General features: G+C 35.2%; 1 protein-coding gene across 1 annotated transcript in view; it reads right to left on the reverse strand.

Annotated features, from left to right (window-relative positions):
• PRMT7 (protein arginine methyltransferase 7) overlaps positions 1–20,751 on the reverse strand; it is a 38,199-nt gene that overhangs the window by 14,839 nt on the left and 2,609 nt on the right. The window contains exons 3-7 of the mRNA XM_089985992.1: positions 20,509–20,634; positions 17,331–17,495; positions 17,115–17,233; positions 16,969–17,036; positions 16,422–16,693 (exon numbers count right to left, since the gene is read on the reverse strand). Of these exons, the coding sequence (XP_089842118.1) occupies positions 16,422–16,693; positions 16,969–17,036; positions 17,115–17,233; positions 17,331–17,495; positions 20,509–20,634 (750 nt within the window). The remainder of the gene's footprint in view (positions 1–16,421; positions 16,694–16,968; positions 17,037–17,114; positions 17,234–17,330; positions 17,496–20,508; positions 20,635–20,751) is intronic.

The following is a 20,751-nucleotide window of genomic DNA, read 5'->3' on the forward strand; positions in this document are numbered from 1 at the left end:
CAGATTGGGAATGACTCTCACTTTTGGAACAAAGATTTTTTTTGAAATATCATCAAGGTTTCCTAAGCTTTTGACTTTTAAAGAGGTACCATCGACAGTTGACACACATGAGAAATATGATTTAGTGCAATCGGATAATAGAGATTCATTATGAGTCATGTGGAAAGAAGCACCTGAGTTTAGAATCCAAGAGGTCTTACCTGGAGGAGACGAGGAAAAGATGGCAGCTCCGGATGTAGAAGGTGCAGCCTTAAAAAGTTGTGAGACGGCTTCTGCTATTTGAGCAAGATTTAATTCATTGAAGCTGCCCCCTTTTCTTGATTCTTGAGGTTCTTCACTTAAGGCGGCCACCTTTTTAAATTTTGGACATTCCGGTCTTATATGTCTGGGTTCCTTACAATGATGACAAATAATTTTTCCTTTGTATCCTCCTCCATTATGTCCTTCCCCATTGAACTTCTTCTCAAAGTGAAGTGGTTTATATGTTTTCACAAAATTTCCGAGTCTTGCCATGCCAAGGACCTCATCATTAGACTTGTGCATTCCAAGTCTTGTCTCTTCTTGACAAATTTGAGCAAGGTCCTCACTTATAGAAGGAGAAGTGGTCCTATGAAGTAAGGAATATCTTGCTCAAATTCCGGTCGAAGGCCATAAAGAAAGGAGAAAAGATTTTCTCTTTCGATTTGGGTCATTCTCATATCAATAGCCGAATCTTCCCATTTTGGTTCCAACATGGCTAATTCATCCCAAATAGGAGATAAAATACCGTAAAAATCCCTTACACTTTTATCTCCTTGTTTTGAATTACGTACCTTGTCTTGGAGATAATAAAGTCTAGCCATATCCTTTTGGATAAAGGTACTTCTTAGAAAGCTCCATGCGTCACATGCCTTCTTGAATTTGATGATATTGGTGGCGATCTTGAACTCCATGGTATTCATAAACCATGAGAGTATTTGTACATTGCTTGCCTCCCAATCTTCCAATTTATATATGATTCTCCATAGCCGTCGCCCACATCAAGTAGTTGTTTTCATTGAGTTTGTAGGTGATGACGGTGGCGGACTCTCTTTCTCCCATAATGAATACTTAGAGTTTAAAATAGAGGAGATAGGGAATGATCAATGATCGAAGAACACTTCCTTCACGAGATTCTCCTTCTTTCAAGAGCCTAGCTCTGATACCATGTAATGAAACAAGGTACAATGGAACAATAGTGAAACAAACACAATGCCAACAAAGGGCTTTAATAAACTCACTTGGTCACTAATGGACCAAATACAATCTCAAGAGAGATAAAAAAACCAAAACAGCACAAGAGGCATACAAGCCTATAAGATGAGAAAAAACTCTAGAGAAAACCCTCAAATGCTTCTGAATAACAAGGGAGTGAGGCTCTATTTATAGAGCCTCACTCCAACACATGGGAGGCAGTCCAGCTCTTTGGGCTGCCTTCCAACAGTCATTATTATGATTGTTGGGTGGCAGTCCAACGTCTAGTTGGACTGCTGCCCAACAGTCATAGATATGACTGTTGTGCTTGAATTGTATGGAAGTTTATTTATTACAATGCTAAATTACATTTCAGTCTTTAGTGGACTGTACTATATGATAAAAGACAAAAATACCCTTATCGGGTATTTGAATACAATTTTATTTTCAACATTACTCATATTGGAAATGTTTCAATTCTTGTATCTAGTTCCAAATCTACTGAATTATCTAATGTCCTTTGCTCTCCTAATATTAAGAAAAATATTGTGTCTATATCCAAACTTGTGGATGATATAAATTCTTACATCGAATTCACTTTCTCTTTTATGTATGTCAAGGTCATCCGAACGAGAAAGACGTTCGCTAAAGGGAAATAATGTGGAAATATGTAAGTCTTCAAGGAGGATCCTATAATGAAATGGTGATCTTCCACAAAAGCATGAAAACTCACAAAGGGTATCCATTTGAGACACTACAAGCATAACCCATAAAAGGGCATAAATGGAAGAACACAAAAGAAAATAATAATATTTTTATTCTTCACAAGAAATGCTTAAAAAGCAATTGAATACAATGAAGGGGGATTACCCCTATTTATACAAGAGGGAGAGGAGTGAAGGAGACTGCTTTTAGAGCTCTCCTTGAGAGTTCCAACGGCTCTAAATATAGCCGTTGGACTAGGTCCAACGACTATATTCTAGTCAAGTCCTAGCTGGGACTTGACTAGATTATAGTATCTAGTTCTAAATGAACTAGATAACAAAATAAAATTAAAAATAAAGGAAAAGAGAATAAAAATAATATTATTATATTATATTATTATTATATATATTATGTATGTTACATTTTAACACTCTCCCTCAAACTTATGGTACAAGGAGTGAAAGTTTGTTCAAGAGAAAGTGAAATCGGGAAGCAACAAAAGGTTTGGTGAAGAAGTCTGCTAATTGATATTCTTATATAACATATGATAGATCAATGGTTTCATGTGTTAAAATGTAAAATTGTACATATATATATATAATATTATAATATTATATACATATATATATATATAAATACATTTTTTATTTCTTTTTTTCTGTAATTTTTTCCCTTTTTTTTATTTTTTGTCTTTATGTCATCTAGTTCAGTTCGAACTAGAATGACTGTTGCTAGTCAAGTCAGTCCAACAACTCTATTGAGTCCTCTTTCAGCTGTGTCTATAAAGGGGTGCAGCCCCTCTTGTATTTCATTTCCAATGCTTCTTATGCAATTGGTTTTTCATATCAATAAAGAATACATTTTTATTTTTATTTTTATTTTGTTTCCAGTTATACCCTTTTTAAGGGTTATGCTTTAGTGTCATTCTTGACACTTGCCCTTGTGAATCTAAGCTCGTGTTTCGAAGATCCCCATTTCATTTCATGGTATCAGAGCCGCGAAAGTATTAAATCTTGAGAAAAATCTGCCTTGGTTTCCGTGCCCATTTGCAAAAGTGTTCGCCACTTGAAGAGAAGTGGTTTATCACTTCATTAGGGAAAATTTCACATCTTGTTGTATTGTTCATTTTCCTTCTTGTTTCTCTTCTATCCCTATTCTTTCTCTCCTTGTAATCGATGGATGACAATGATAAAGTCACCATCATGCCTATGAAACTAAGTGATACGAACTATGTAACATGGGCTTCAATCATGAAGCATCATATATGGGGAAAAGACCTATGGGGGATTGTGGATGGTTCCGATTCGGAACCTAAGCTATCTCTTACTAAAAAGGAGTGAGATAAAGAGGTCCCTCTATCGGAAGAAGAGAAAATCAAGGCTATTGCCTCATACGAGAAATGGAAAGAATGGAGAATATCTCATGCGAAGATAATGTCATGGCTTATCAATAGCGTTGACATTAAAAAATGCTCAAGTCTTGCCAAATTTGATCATGCCGATAATGCATGGGAATACCTTAAGAATATGTATTCCCTTAAAGATATTGCACACGTGTGCAACCTCCAAGAAAAAGTTTGAATGATGACACAAGGAGACAAAACTATTCGTGAATATTACAATGGGTTGTCCGAACTTTGGGAAGAACTTTCCCTTTTAGAACCAAAGTGGCATTGTGCCGAAGACATCGAGCTTCGTCAGAAACAACTCGATGCTGAACATTTTTACCAGTTTACCATTGGATTAAGGCCGGAATTTGAAACCACTAAATCGGCCCTACTTCACCGGAAAAAAAAAATTTCTATTGTAGAAACTATTGAAGAGTTAACAATGAAAGAAAATAGTCTCCGGAAAGGTTCTTTAAAAATTGAAGATGATTCCGTTTTAGCCGTGTCTAGACCAGGGAATCATGTTCGATCATACAGGCTTCCTCACTTTAACCGACAAAATGGCGACTATGATAAAAAGAAACTTATTTGTCATCAATGTCATGAATCGGGACACTACAGGCCACAATGTCCCAAACTTAAGGAGCTGAGAGAAAAAAGAGCTGCAATTGCTGGATCAGAGCCTAAAGATCAGGATACACCAGTTTCCCTGGCCCAACTAATGGAGATTCTTCAGCCTCTCATCAAAGGTGTCTCTTTCTCATCTGAAGCTTCAACCGACGTAGCAGCCTCATCTTTTTCTGATCTAGGTAAATTTTCTTGGCTCCTTGACTCTGGTGCATCTTTTCATATGACCCCAAACAATCAAAGTCTATCCAAATGTGTTAAAAATAAAACAAGTGTGTCAAAGGTCTTTACTGTTGATGGGACTTCTCTTGAAATAGAAGGAATAGGAAATTTTAAAAAAAATTATAAAACAAAAAAAAATCTATTCCAGAAATTAGACATGTTCCCAAATTAAATTTAAATCTTTTATCTGTATCTTAAATTTCTGATTATTGGTGTAATATTTTTTTTTCTTCTCATGGTTGTTGGGTATAGGATCGCCAGTCAGACAAGTTGATTGGGGAAGGCCATAGAGAAGGAGGACTCTATTACATGGATTTTTTGGAAATGCCAAAGAAAGCTTTTTGTTATAATATTCAAAAAATAGAGTTGAAATTGTGGCATAAGAGACTTGGTCACCCACATATAGCCAAAATCCAACATTTTCAAAATCTAAGAAAATTTTATAACTCTGAATCATTTGATTGTAAAGATTGTATTCTCGGCAAAATGAAAAGATTACCATTTCAGAACAGAACTTTTTTCTCTTCAAGACCACTTGAATTAATACACTCGGATGTTTGGGGTCCTGCATCAGTAATTTCTAAAGGAGGATTTGTTTACTATGTTATTTTTGTCGATGATTTCTCCCGACATACGTGGATGTACTTTCTCAAACATAAGTCTGAAGTATTTTCATACTTTCAAACTTTTCATAATATGGTTAAAAACAAGTTTCAAAATGATATTACTATTTTTCGCACAGATTCAGGGGGAGCGTTTTTATCCACAGATTTTCAAAATTATCTTAAATTGCATGGCATCACACATCAAAGATCTTGTCCTTATACACCTCAACAAAATAGACTAGCAGAACGAAAACATCGCCATATTATAGAAACCACTAGGACTTTATTAATAGCAAATCAAGTCCCGAAAGACTTTTGGGCAGAAGTTGCCTTAACTGCCACCTATCTCATTAATAGGATGTCATCTTCTTCATTACAAAATATCACTCTCATTGAAAAACTTATGAACATTTCTCCAGACTACTCTAGACTAAGAATATTTGGGTGCAAATGTTTCATATTTACTGACAAAAATGATAAACTTTCCCCTCGTGTGATTCCTTGTGCCTTTTTAGGATATGCTGAAAACCAAAAAGGTTATAGATGTTTTGACTTCAAAAATAATAAACTATATGTGTCTAGAAATGTTTCCTTTCTTGAAAAGGAGAGCTTCTTTGATTTTAGAAAATTAAAAGACGTCACTGAGTACTCCTTTTTGCTAGATCTAACATCAACATCTGATGAATATGACCTTGACTGTAACTTTGATGATGATCAAAGAATTATTGATCTTAATGTTGAAAATGAAGAAGTTCATAGAGATACTAGTATTCAATATTCCAGGCGACAAGAGTCTAATCCTCCATGTGCACTTGAAAAATATTCTAACATTCCAACTAGACAATCATCCAGAGTCTCGAGGCCTCCAGGAAAGTTTGTATCATACGAGTCTTTCTCACCCACATATAGGGTAGTTATTGCATTAATTCACTCATATGAAGAACCATCCACATATTTTCAAGCAAAAAATGATATCAAATGGATAGAAGCCATTAAAGTTGAATTAGATGCACTTGAAAAGGCTTCTACATGAATATTCAAGATCTTCCTCCAGGGAAGAAAACTATAGGATGTCGATGGGTTTATAAAATTAAAACCAAGAGTGATGGTACTCTTGAAAGATATAAAGTTCGTTTAGTAGCCAATGGTTATGCCCAAGAATATGGGATTGATTATGAAGAAACCTTTGCTCCGGTGGCTCGTATGACTACTGTCTGAACCTTAATTGCCTTAGCTTCTATCAACAAATGGTCTATTTTTCAAATGGATGTCAAAATGTTTTTTTAAATGGAAAGCTAGTTGAAAAAGTATACATAGAACCCCCACTTGGTCTAAGTATTCCTAAGGGTAAAGTCCTTCGCTTAGAAAAAGTTCTTTATGGACTTAAACAAGCACCAAAAGCTTGGTATGATAGGTTTAGTCGTGTTATGATTGATATTGATTTTCAATTTTGTTTAACTGACATTGCTTTGTTTATTAAGAATTTTGATGCAGGGATCATTGTGCTTCTTCTCTATGTGGATGATATGATCATCACCGGAAGCGATAAACAGGGAGTTGAAACAATCAAAACACTTCTTAAATCTCATTTTGAAATGACTGATTTGGGCTTGTTGAGATATTTTTTAGGCATTTAAGTTGCTTATTTTCCTAGAGAATATTTATTATCTCAGACTAAATTTGCTTTTAATATTGTTTTCAGGTCTGGTATTACTGATGATAAGAAAGTTGATACTCCAAAAGTTGTTAATGTTAAAATGAAGATTGATGATGGAGAACTTCTTGCAGGCTCTACTCCTTACAGACAGCTTGTCGGGACACTTTCCTATCTATCCATTACCAGACCAAATATAGCACATGTTGTTCACACAGCAAGTCAATTTAAACATGCTCCTACTTTTGTTCATATGGGAGCAGTTATGCGTATTATCAGATACATCAAGTCATCTCTTTCACGAGGACTTTTCTTCCTCTTTTTCTCTTGATTTAATTGCATATACTGATGTTGATTGGGGAGGTGATCCCAATAACAGACACTCAATCACTGGCTTTTGTGTCTTTTTAGGGGAATCATTAATCTCGTGGAGGTGTAAAAAGCAGAAGGTATCTCTCTCATCCACCGAAGCTGAATACAGAGTCATGGCAACCACGACCATAGAAGTAGTTTGGCTCCGACGACTGCTTGCAGACATGGGAGCTGAAACAACAAAGGCTTCACAAATGTGTTGTGACAACAAAAGTGCGATCTACATTGCCAGTAACAGAACATTCCACGAACGCACCAAACACATCGAAATGGATTGTCATTACGTCAGAGAGGAATATCTACACGGGATAATTGATCTGCCATATGTCACTTTATAATATCAATTAGCAGACTTATTTACAAAGCCTCTCGCTGCACCCCGATTTCACTTTCTCTTAGACAAACTTTCGCTCATTGTACCGTAAGTTTGAGGGGGAGTGTTAAAATGTAAAACTATATATATATATAAATACATTTTTCATTTCTTTCTTTTTTGTAATTTTTTTCCTTTGTTTTTATTTTTTGTCTTTATGTCATCTAGTTCAGTTTGAACTAGAATGACTGTTGCTAGTCAAGTCCTGTCCAGACTTGACTATCAATAGAGTTGTTGGACTGACGCAACTCTTAATAGAATTGTTGGACTGACACATTCCAACAGCTCTAAATAGAGTTGTTGGACTGTGTCCAACAGCTCTATTGAGTCCTCTTTCAGATGTGTATATAAAGGGGTGCAGCCCCTCTTGTATTTCATTTCCAATGCTTCTTAAGCAATTGGTTTTTCATATCAATAAAGAATACATTTTTATTTTTATTTTGTTTCCAGTTATATCCTTTTTAAGGGTTATGCTTTAGTGTCATTCTTGACACTTGCCCTTGTGAATCTAAGCTCGTGTTTCGAAGATCCCTCATTTCATTTCACCATGTAGATATTAATCTTTGACGTACTGATAGTTCATCTCAATATGTTTGGTGCATTCATGAAAGATCTGGTTGCAGGCAATATAGATCACACTCTTATTGTCACAACACATTCTTGACGCTTGTGTTGCTTCAGCTCCCATGTCAGCTAGCAAACGTCTGAGCCAAACTACTTCTATTGCCGTGGTCGTCATGACTCTATATTCAACTTCGGTGGAGGAGAGGAAGACATATTGTTGCTTTTTGCACCTCCAGGAAATTAAAGATTCACCTTATAAAATACAAAAACCAGTGGTTGAGTGTCTAGTATTGGGATCACCTCCCCAATCAACATTAGTATAAGCAATTAAATCTAATGACGATGAAGCAGACAAGAAGAGGTCTCGTGAAAGAGAGGACTTTATGTATCTAATAATACACAAAACTGCTTCCATGTGAACAGAGGTAAGAGCATTATGAATCTGGCTAGCTGTGTGTACCGCGTGTGCTATATCTGGTCTAGTAATGAAAAGATAGGAAAGTCCTCTGATAAGTTGTCTGTAACGATTAGGATCATCAAGAAGTTTTCAATCATCAATTCTAATTTTAACGTTGACAACTTCTGGAGTCTCCACTTTCTTATCATTTGTAATTCCAAACTTGGAAACAATATCAAAGGCAAATTTAGATTGAGATATCAAATACCCCCGAGGAGAATAAACTTTAATTCTTAAAAAATATCTTAATAAAGCAGAATCAATCATTTCAAAATGAGTTTTAAGAAGTTTTTTGATGTTTTCAACTCTTTGTTTGTCGCCTCTGGTGATGATCATATTATCCACATAGAGAAGGAGAACAATAATCCCTGTATCAGAATTCTTAATAAACAAAGCAGTGTCAATCAAACAAAATTGAAAATCAATATCAAGCATAACATGACTAAACCTGTCGTACTAAGCTTTTGGAGCTTGTTTAAGATCGTAAAGAACTTTTTTCTAAACGAAGAGCTTTACCCTTAGGATTCATGTGGAAGACCCAAAATGAATTTCTTTTTTTGGTTCATATCGCTGACCCCAATTGTTTTGAGATGAAGGCGTAGTTGTTGTTGTTGTTGTTGAAGAGCTTTACCCTTAGGAATAATTTCAGGTGGGGCTTCCATATACACTTCTTCAACTAGATTTCTGTTGAGAAAAACATTTTTGACATCCATCTGAAATATGGGTCATTTTCTAATGGAAGCTAAGGCTATTAATGTTCTGACAGTGGTCATTCGAGCAAATGGGGCAAAAGTTTCTTAATAATCGATGTCATACTCCTGAGCATACTCTTTGGCCACTAATCGGGTTTTATATCTTTAAATAGTTTCATCACTCTTGGTTTTGACTTTGTAAACCTATCGACATCCTATAGGTTTCTTACCTAGAGGAATATCTTGAACAGTCCAAGTGTTAACCTTTTCTAATGCATCTAATTTTACCTTCATGTCTTCTACCCATTTTATATGATTTTTGACTTGAGAATAGGATGACGGTTCTACATATGATTGTATTAATGTGATAACTGCCCTATATGTGGACATAACTTTTCCTTCTCTTTTTTTTGTGTTTCTTCCTTTTTTATTTTTCAACTCACGCCTACGCCTTGAGGCACAGAGGGTTGCACCTCAAGGCGAGGCATGCCTTTTGCGCCTCAAGGCGCGTTTTTGATAACGCTACCTATGACACAAATTTTTCAAGAGGTCTAGGAACTTTGAATGACCTTTTGATTGATTTTTCGAAATATTTATCTAATGCAAATGGAAGATTTGGTTCTCTACGTCTTGAGTATTGTAAACTAACGTCCCTATGAGTTTGCTCTTCATTATCAACATTACGTTCCAAATCAATAGTACTTGGATCATTGTCAAAATCACATTCAAGATCATATTCATTAGATTTTGAAGTCAAATCTATTAAAAAAAATATTCAGAGATTTCCTTAGGTTTTTCAAATTCAAAAAAAAACTTCTTTTTTTCAGAAAAGACACATTTCTTGATACATATAATTTTTCATTTTAAAAATCAAAACACCTATAGCCATTTTTATTATCAGCATATCCTAAGAAGGCACAAATCGCACGAAGAGAGAGTTTGTCATTCTTGTTGGTGAAAACAAAACACTTGCATCCAAAGACTCTTAATATAGAGTAATCAGGAGAAGTTAACAAGTTTTTCAATAAGAGTTATATTTTTTAAAGAAGAATATGGCATTCGATTAATAAGATAGGTAGCAATTACTGCAGCTTCTGCCCAAAAACCTTTTGAAACTTGATTTGCTATTAATAAAGTTCTAGTGGTTTCCATGATGTGTCGATGTTTACATTTAGCAGACCATTTTGTTGTGGTGTGTTGCTATGTAAGTTGAGATAGTCATTGAATTGTTTGGACATAAATTTGCCCCCTGAATCAGTGCGAAAAATGAAAATATCACTTTGAAATTTATTTTTAACCATTTTATAAAATGTTTGAAAGTACGAAAAAAACCTCAAATTTATGCTTAAGAAAGTAAATTCAAGTATGCCTAGAAAAGTCATCGACAAAAATTACATAATATGCATATCCACCTTTTGAAATGATTGGTGTTGGACCCCAAACATTCGAATGTACTAATTCAAGTGGTCGAGAGAAAACAAAAGTTCTATCATGAAATATTAATCTTTTCATTTTGCCAAAGATACAATCTTTACAAGTAAAACTTTCACATTTACAAAATTTTTCTAAACTTGAAAAATGTTGGATTTTAGATATACGAGGATGACCAAGTCTTTTGTGCCACAAATCCAACTCTAATTTCTGAACATTATAACAGAAAGCATTCTTAGGCGAATCAAAAAAATCCATGTAATAGAATCATCATTTTCTATGGCCTTCCCTAATCAGCTTCCCTGATTGACGATCCTGTACCAAACAACAATGAAAAGAGAAGGAGATACTACACCCATAATAAGATGTTTGAGAACCAAATAAAATATTAAGATTTAGTTTAGGAATATATCTAACTTCAGAGATAAAAAAAATTTATGAAGTTTTTCAAAATTTCATATTTCTTCTATTTCAAAAGAGATACCATCAGTTGTAAAAACGTTTGACACACTTGAGTTATTTTTAAGACATTCAGATAAACTATTGATATTTGAAGTCATATCAAAAGAAGCACCAAAGTCAAGGAGCCAAGGAAGGTTACCGGGATCGGAGAAGAATGAAACAGTTCTTCCAGTCGAAGCTTCAATCGAAGATGATGCTCCTTTGAGAAGAAGGTTGAAGGATCCCCATTAATTGAGCTATGGACATCGGTGCATCTTGGTCTTTTGATTCTGATTTGACAAATACAACCTTTTTTTTCTCTTCTTTTTAGCTTAGGACAATGAGGCCTATGATGCGACTTTTCTTTTATCAAAATCACCATTTTGTCTACCAAAATGAGGTAGCCTATAAGTGCGCACATAATTTCACGGTCTAGATACAGCTAAAACAGAATCATCTTCAGGTTTTGAAGTATTTTTCTTAAGTCTGTTTTCCTCCATAGTCAGTTCCTCTATAGTATCAATGATAGAGGGAACCTTACCTCGATGTAAAAGAGCTGATTTGGTAGACTCAAATTCCAATCTTAAACTGTTTATAAACTGATAAAAATGCTCCATATCGAGTTGCTTTTGGCGAAGCTCGATATCTTTGGAACAATGTCATTTTGGCTCAAGAAGAGTCAATTCTTCCCAAAGTTCGAATAACTCATTGTAATATTCCCTAATAGTTTTGTCCTTTTGAGTCATTGTCCGGACTCCGAACTTTGTCTTGCAAATTGCACATGTGCAATATCTTCAAGAGAATACATATTTCTAAGATATTCTCAAGCTTTATCGGCATGCTCAAATTTAGCAAGGCTAAAGCATTTATTAATGTCAATGCTATTAATTAGCCATGACATAATTTTGGCGTGCCCTATCCTCCATTTTTTCATTTTTTTTCATAAGTCGCCAATGCCTTATTCTTCTCTCCTTCCATAAGAGATACTTCTTTGTCATTCTCTATTTTTATGAGAATTAGTTTTTGTTCTGAATCAGAACCATCCACTATACCCCACAATCCTTTTCCCCAAATATGGTGCTTCATAATTGAAGCCCACATCACATAGTTTGTGTCATTCAATTTCATGGGTATGATGGTGATCTTATCATTACCATTCATCTTTTACAAGGGTGAGGAAAAGAAAGAATAGAGAAAAGGAGAAGAAAAGAAAAGAGAGAAAGAGAAAGATAAAGAAGGAGAAGAACGAGCGCATCCACGAATTTCCGTAGCCAAGCTTCCTCCAAATGCTTTCCTTCAAAAAAAAATCACTTGAGCCACGAACAAGAGGATGAATGACCTTTTGCAAAGGGCGGCATGAAAAACGAGGTAAAAATTCTTCAAGATCTAAAAGTCTTCAAGGCTCTGATACCATGTAATGAATTGGTGATCATCCACAAAAGCACAAAAGCTCACAAAGGGTGTCTATTGGAAACACTACAAGCATAACCCATAAAAGGGCATAAATGTAAGAACACAAAAGAAAATAATAATATTTTTATTCTTCACAAGAAATGCTTAAAAAGCAATTGAATACAATGAAGGGGGATTACCCCTATTTATACAAAAGGGAGAAGAGTGAAGGAGAGTTCTTTTAGAGCTCTCCTTGAGAGTCATTGGACCCGGTCCAACGGCTCTAAATATAGTTGTTGGATCCAACGACTATATTCTAGTCAAGTCCTAGTTGGGACTTGACTAGATTATGATATCTAGTTCTAAACAAACTAGATAACAAAATAAAGAAAAATTAAAAATATAATAATAATATATATAATATAATTATATTATTATATTATTATATATATTATGTATGTTACATTTTACATTTTAACTGCATGTGCTCAGTTGGGCCAGAATTCGAAGCTCGAGTTTGTTTCTCCTACATGTGTCTTCAGTTTGTCTAAGTCCAATAAGCCGGATATATGGCACAATAGTTTGGGTCATTGTAGTCATATTTTTATTGAGAAGTTGGCTTCTATTGGTCTTTTAGACAAGTCCAGTTTGAGTCAAATGGTCATGTTTGTTCAAGCTGACAAATATGTAAGAGTTATGTTTTTCTTTTTAATTCCCATAATAAAAGAGCTTTGAAACCTTTTGAGATTGTTCATTCTGATGTATAGGATGAACCTAGCCCTATTTTATCATTTTCTGGTAGTCGACATTGTTATTTTTATTGATGATTATTTTCGCTTCACATAGATTTTTTTTTATGAAACATAAGTCTGAACCGAAGTTTTCAAATTGTTTTGCAAGTTCTACATCTTTGTTCAGAATCAATTTTCTTCTACCATCCTTATTTTTCAGTGTGATGGTGGGGGCGAATATTCATCTAAGTAATTCATCGATTACCTCAAGAGTAATTGAATTAATCGTAGAATATGCTTGCAGACACCTCAGCAAAATGGTGTGGCTGAGAGGAAGCACCATTATATTGTTGAAAGTACCTTGTCTATGATTCATGTCAGCAATATTTCTCTTAAATTTTGGACAGAGGCATTTCATACCGTTGTTCATGTTATCAATAGGCTGCCCATGAGAATTCTTGGGAATGAATCACCCTATTTTTTATTGTTTGGAGAGGATTCAGATTATGCTGATTTTCGATTGTGTTTGTCATGTTCAAGTTGACAATTCCTTGAGGAACAAGTTTGATAACAAAGCATGGGTTTGTAGATTTGTTAGATATGCTTAAAATTACAAAGGTTTTCGATGTTATGATCCCAGGACAGGAAAAATCAAAGTCTCTAGAAAGTTAGAAACGTTGTTTTTTATCAAAGTAATTTTGCACAGGAACCTAGAAACTCACTAATTCAGGGCAATGAAGGTGATGAAACTTATCAATCATGGATGAGTATAGATCTATTTGCATCCATTGATCATGAAGGTGCACCTTTAGTAGTTCTTTTCATTCAACAGAAACAGGTGATCAACATCTGCAACATGAAGAAAACAACGGGCAGAATGAGATGGGTCATGCAGAAAACATTTCTGACAGATTCAAAGAAGGGTGTGCCTACATTAGAAGAAGCAAGGAGATGCACGATACAGGTGAACAACCACAAAATGAAGCGAATAATCAGCTTAATTAGTCACATTTACAGCAGCAACAGCAGCAGAGAAAGTCTACCAAGATACATTACCCTAGTGAAAGATGGGTCAATTATGAGAATTTAGTGTTGACTTTTAGATGTTCCTCACTCAAATCGAAAGGCAAGAAGAGCTGAAAACCTTTCAGCAGCTAGTGAGATCAAATGGATGGGCTGAGGCTATGAATGAAGAAATGAAAGCCTTACATTAATGTCATATATGGGCCATAGTCAAGAGGTCACCTCATAAAAATGTTGTAGGGTGAAAATGAGTTTATAAAATAAAATATAAACCACGTGGAAGCATTGAAAGGTGCAATGCCAAGTTGGTAGTTAAAGGCTTCACACAAGAGTATGGACAAAATTACGAGAAAATATTCAGTCTAGTTGTTAATATGGGCACAATACAGATTATTTTGTCTTTAGCAGTGGATCATGATTGAAAATTGATTCAGTTGGATGTCAAGAATGTGTTTTTGCATTGATAATTAAAGGAAGAGGTATATATGGAGCAACTACCATGATATAGTGAGAGTGATTCAAAGACGTATGTATGCATATTGAATAGAGCCATATACGGGTTAAAACAAGCACCGTGATCTTGGTTTGAAAATTTCTCCCTAGAAATTCAACGATATGGGTTCTATCGTTCTCATCTAGATTATTCGTTGTTTATTATTTATAAAGGAGAAAACTTTATTACGCTGCTCCTCATTTATGTGGACAATATAATCATCAATGGTGGTTCTAATCAACACATTGATGATGTGAGAAATGTTGAATAAAAGATTCAAGATGAAGAGCCTTGGCATTTTAAGATATTCTTTTGGGGTCGAAGTAGATAGAAGAGATGGGGATATGTATTAAGTCAACACAAGTATACTATTGATCGTCTCGCGAAGTCAGGAATGAAAGATTGCAGGCCAGCGTTGACTCCTAGCCGCATAAATCAGAAACGCAATATGAATGATGGGGAACTGTATGAAGATCCTACCAGATATCGATGCTTGGTTGGCATGTTGCAATATCTTACCTTTACACAACCAGACATTGTTTTTGTTAATAAGGTATCACAATTTATGCATGAGCCGAGAAAAGTGCACATGAAAACAATGAAGAGGATCTTGAGATACTTGAAAGGAACAGTATGGGACGGTTTGTGTTACAAAAGAAAGATCAAAGAGGAAGATGTTTTCCCCATTATGGCTTACTTTGATGTAGATTGGGCAGGGGACCCGGATGAACGAAGATCGGTATTTGGTAATTGTACTTTCATTGGAAGAAATTTAGTCTCGGGGAGCAATAAGAAACAACAGGTAGTGAATAGATCTAACAATGAGGTTGAGTATCGGTCCATGGTTGTTGTGACAGCCAAAATTATGTGGATAAGATATCTTCTAAATGATTTGGGTGAGGTGATTCTCCTGTGTGACAACCAAAATGCCATAAAAATATCTTAAATCCAATTCATCATGGGAAGACTAAGCACATTGAAATAGATCAACACTTTCTTAGAAGAAAGATTGAAGATCATGAGTTGTAAGCAAAATTTGTTAGAAACTTAGAACAAAACATTAATTAGTTGATCTGTTCACAAAAAGATTGACCAAGCAAAGGTTCTGGTTTTTAAAGGACAAGTTGTCCATGGTAAAGAACCATGCACAACTTGAGGGAGGCTATTGGGCCATGACATGATTTGGGTTGGATTTGGATCCAAATTGATTTGATTCTTGTTTGTAATTTTATGTTTTCATTATTTGCCCTTTTATGTTAAAGGTTCTCTTGTATATTAGTAGGGGCATTATTGTCATGTAAATTTGTGTTGTTTGTAATATATAAAGAAAAGAATAGGGCACGATCTCCCTCATTGGGAATCGTGCAGCTTCACAGCCCCAACATCTTTATCGTCGCTCTCTCTTTGTTGTAGAACTTTTCTGGTACAACGCAAAATCTCACATGTAGATTCCTGTAATCATCATATACAGGTGGCTTCAAAGAAGTTAGAAGTTCCATAATGTCAAATATGAGAAAGGCAGACGGTTTATCTATGGTCTAATGTTAAGTAGGTGAGTTCATGGTACAAGAAAAACATTTAAGTGAGAAATGTTATGGAACTTACATAGTACTACTGTGAGCAAAGCACCTTGCAAGATTACAAAATGACTATATAAAGCCAGGTTGAGAGACCTGAGAAAACTATTCCAAAGAAAATTGAGAAATAAATATCGTGCCAAAGTAAGCTCAATCTTTTTTACATTATGTGTTGCCTCCAATAGGCCTCATCTTGTGTTAGTCTTTTGCTTTTGAAAATACTGGGTATGAGGCCATCCATTTTTTCTGCCATGCTGGAATAAAATGACTGCAATCCAGGACCCATCAGTCACGTGCATACACATACAAACACACAGACTGTTTAATTGAGAGGTGCTTTCACCCATCAAAGAATGGTACTTTTTAGCAAACACTACAAATTAAGCTCAAGTTCATGTTTAATCAAACATGGGAAATGTGTCTAATTCATTTTCTATCTAGTTGATATGAGAGATGTACTCACAGCATTTCTTATAGCTGCTGACATAGCAAGCCTCCATTCTCTATCTGCATAAATTGCAATTCTTTCTGGTGGCAATTCAAGATGAGAATACCCCACAGGAATATCATGTTTCCATTCTTTTCCTGGATCATCATAGTTTCTGACATTATAGGAGATACTAATATTATCATGAACAGCTTCAAGAAGGACCTGTTCATCTTTGGATACAGATATTCCCGAGCCAGGAGTGAACCATACACACTGCTTCCAGTGATCACACCAGTCCAAAGCACCTTGTCAACAATAAAAGTCATTACCAATCATCTGGCTGCATAGCCATGCCATGCCACACCATACGGAATTTGCAAACAGGCATGCACATGACAGAAAGATTTCAGGAAATATTATTTTCAATATGAAATCACGAAATAAAAGGATAAGAACAAAATACACTACTACATTACAAGGATCACAAAAATCAATTGGCCTTTATGGTTATCATGATACTTGTGATAGATAGATAGTGTATGCTCACCAGAAATATGAGACATTGTGTTAAGAACATTACCTGACTTTATCCATCGTGGAGCTGTTGAGTATAAAATGGTCCCTTCATAGTCAAGCTGAAGAACCCACCTGTCAATGAAATTCATGCACTCATCATCAGTCAATAACTGGCAGAAGGAATATTTAAAAACCTTTTAAGAGAATTACCATGAAATAACAGCATGAATGCTGCCATTATCCTTTGCCTTGATTGACAGCTGCACATTTCCATGACTTTCTGGCCTCCTCCAAAAATCAAATTCAAAAATTTTAAATGGCTCTGACAGCTGGAAGCAAGATATTAGTATTAAACCATGGGGTTTTCAACAAATGTGTCATAGGCCTCATGGCTCATACCTTAACAAACAGATTTTCATAACATACCAATCTTATCTCTCCTGACAATGGATCGCAATGCATTGGATGTTGTTTTTGTTCAACACGGATAGCTGTCTCTGAACAATGTGGGACAAGATATATGCCATCTGAAACTTGGGCTTCATTGCCATATAAATCATGAAGCTTCCATAGAAATGAACTCTCAACAAGCTGAGACAAAGGAAGTATCTTAAGATGAGACAAAAGTTCCAATAACATAAAAACTAGTAGACTGCAGAAGAATTTGGACAATCATTTTATCACAAACAAGTCACATTATTAAGGTGAAAAATCTGTATCCAGAAAGGACATCATGATCCCAAGCATAATTCAGCTAACTAAATCTGAGATCCCAAACTTTTAAATGAGAAAAAGTGAAATCATACATGATTACATAACATGTAGGAAAACTAAAATCCATGTGACAATGAAACTGCACAACTTCTTATACAAGTAGAGGCCTGTACATGACAATATTGATGAAATTAAATGGAACACTATCCCGCGTTATGTGTATGAACAAAATGACTCAAAAAAACCATAAATCTTAAGTTCAGAATGTTAAAATGTAAAACATATATATATATATATATATATATTATTGTATATATATATATATATATATATATATATATTATTGTATATATATATATATATCTGTATTTTTATTTTTTTCTGTATTTATTTTTGTATTTTTTAGTGTCTAGTTCTAATAGAACTAGACTAACCTTATCTAGTTAAGTTCCACTTGGAACTTAACTAGAAAGGTAACAATTGGAATGGTCCAACGGTTACATTTCTAACCGTTGGACCATTCCAACGGCTACAAGGAGAGCTCCTTAAGAGCTCTCCTCTTCTTCCCTTTTTCAAACTTGTATATATAGGGGTGCAGCCCCTCTTGTAAAATAGTTCCAATGCTTCAGAAGCATTTGATGTTTTTCATATCAATAAAAGAATATTTTATTTTTTTGTTTCCCATTATACCCTTTTTTAAGGGTTATGCTTTAGTGTCTTTTTAGACACCTTCTCGTGCGGATCTAAGCTCGTGTTTGGAAGATCCCCATTTCATTTCATGGTATCAGAGCAAGGTTCGTCCTATGTCATGAGAATTTCTTGCCTCATTTTCCGTGCCAAGCATACAAAGGTGTTTTATCATCTTGGTTGGGTTCTTTGAAGCCCCTTTTTGAAGGAAAGAGAAAAGATGAAGGCTCGTTGCATCAAAATCTTGTGTTTGCTTTCTTTTAATCTCTTTTCCCCTTTATTTCTTTTCTTTTTCCTTTTCTTCTGTTATCACCTTTATGATAAAGAAGTTCTCTTAACCGAAGAGGAGAAAAACAAAGCCTTAGCCAACTTTGAAAAAAGTTGGAAGGAATGGTAAATAGCGCATGCTAAAATTATGTCATAGCTAATTAGTAGTATTGACATAAAGAAATGCTCTAGTCTCACCAAGTTTGAGCATGCCGATAAGGCATGAAAATATCTCAAGAATATGTATTCCCTAAAAGATATTGAACATGTGTGCAATCTTCAAGAAAGAGTGAGATCTGTGACCCAAGGTGATAAAACTATATGTGAATACTATAATGAACTATCGGAACTTTGGGGTGAATTAGCTATTTTAGAGCCAAAATGGCATTGTCCCGAGGACATTGAGCTCCGGCAAAAGCAACTTGACATGGAGCACTTTTATCAATTCGTAAACGATCTAAAACCGGAATTCGAGTCGACTAAGTCGGCCCTTCTTCATCGGGAAAAAGTTCCCTCTATTGTCGATACTATAGAAGAATTAACTATGGAAGAAAACAGAATCAAGAAGAATACTCCAAAGACTGAAGATGACTCCGTTCTAGCTGTATCTAGACCGGGGAATCATGTACGATCTTATAGACCTCCTCATTTTAACCGACAAAGTGGTGACTATGACAAGAAAAAAGTTATTTGCCATCATTGTCATGAACCTGGACATTTCAGACCTCAATGTCCCAAGCTTAAGAAGCTGAGAGAGAAAAGAGTTGTGATCGCTGGATCAGAGCCCAAAGATCATGATGCACCAGTTTCCATGGCTCAACTAATGGAGATTCTCCAACCTCTCATCAAAGGAGCATCATCTTCATTTGAAGCTTCAACTGGCGCAGCTGCCTCATCTTTTTCCGATTCAGGTAGCTTTCCTTGGCTCATTGACTTTGGTGCTTCTTTCCATATGACCCCAAATAATCAAAGTTTATCTGAATGTATTAAAAATAAAACAAGTGTGTCAAAAGTTTCTACAGCTGATGGAACTTCTATTGAAATAAAAGGAATAGGAAATTTTGAAAAAAATCATAAAACTAAGAAATTTTCTATCTCAAAAGTTAGACATATTCCCAAATTAAATTTAGATCTTTTATTTGTATCTCAAATATCTGATTATGGGTGTAATATTTCTTTTTCTTCTCATGGTTGTTGGGTTCAGGATCGTCAGTCAGGAAAGTTGATTGGGGAAGGCCATAGAGAAGGAGGACTCTATTACATGGATTTTTTGGAAATGCCAAAGAATGTCTTTTGCTATAACGTTCAGAAAATTGAGTTGGAACTGTGGCATAAAAGACTTGGCAAGGAATCTTACATGTATTCATCAAATGTGGAATCTAATAGAAAGCTCTGATTCATCAAATGTATTCAGACTCAAGTCTACTTGAAATGCAAAATAGTGAAAAACATGTTTCACAAAAAAATAGAAATCTGATGCAGACATGAATAGAAAGATTGGCTATGGAAATTAACATTAATGCAGACCACTAGAAACCAAGGTGTGATTCATCAAAATTACTTCGTAACGTGATGTAACAGAACAGAAATGAAAATTTCTTGTACTTTGAAGGCACAAGGTCATTGAACAGAATATTATAATGAAAACATAACTGCAGTTTTCCATCTAAGGGGAGGCAGCTCATGTGTTCAACATTTAAAAAGGTCAATGTTTCTCAGCAAGTGCAACCAGAAGCAGCATTATGTATTGTATGTGACAACAATCAGGATAGCAAAGGAATTTCACTTCCATGCTTATGATTTTCCTTCACAAAAAAGGGACAGTGCGTGAAATTAATAAACCTAGAAATATACAGTCACCAGCAGCTTGTTAACTGAATTCATGAAAATGTTGCTGTAGGCATTCCCATAAAAAATAATAACCAGTAAAAAGTACCTGACCATATGTGGTAGCTCGATATGGGACAGTTTGAGGATTTTTATTCAGCAACATGTCATGTGCATGCTGAAGAGTTGGTATCAGCCCTTCGCCTAATAATTCCGAGTCAAGTATCTCACTTATCTGCACCCCATTAAAAAGGTTTCAATAGAAATTTATTAACCTTCGAAATGCATTAGGGGGAAGCAATTTCAAAAGGTTTAGTTGAACATGAAAATTGCCTAATAAGCCAATAGGTCT

Source organism: Nuphar pumila, chromosome 13, assembly GCF_984573655.1.
Source record: "Nuphar pumila chromosome 13, dmNupPumi1.hap1.1, whole genome shotgun sequence".
NCBI lineage: Eukaryota > Viridiplantae > Streptophyta > Magnoliopsida > Nymphaeales > Nymphaeaceae > Nuphar > Nuphar pumila.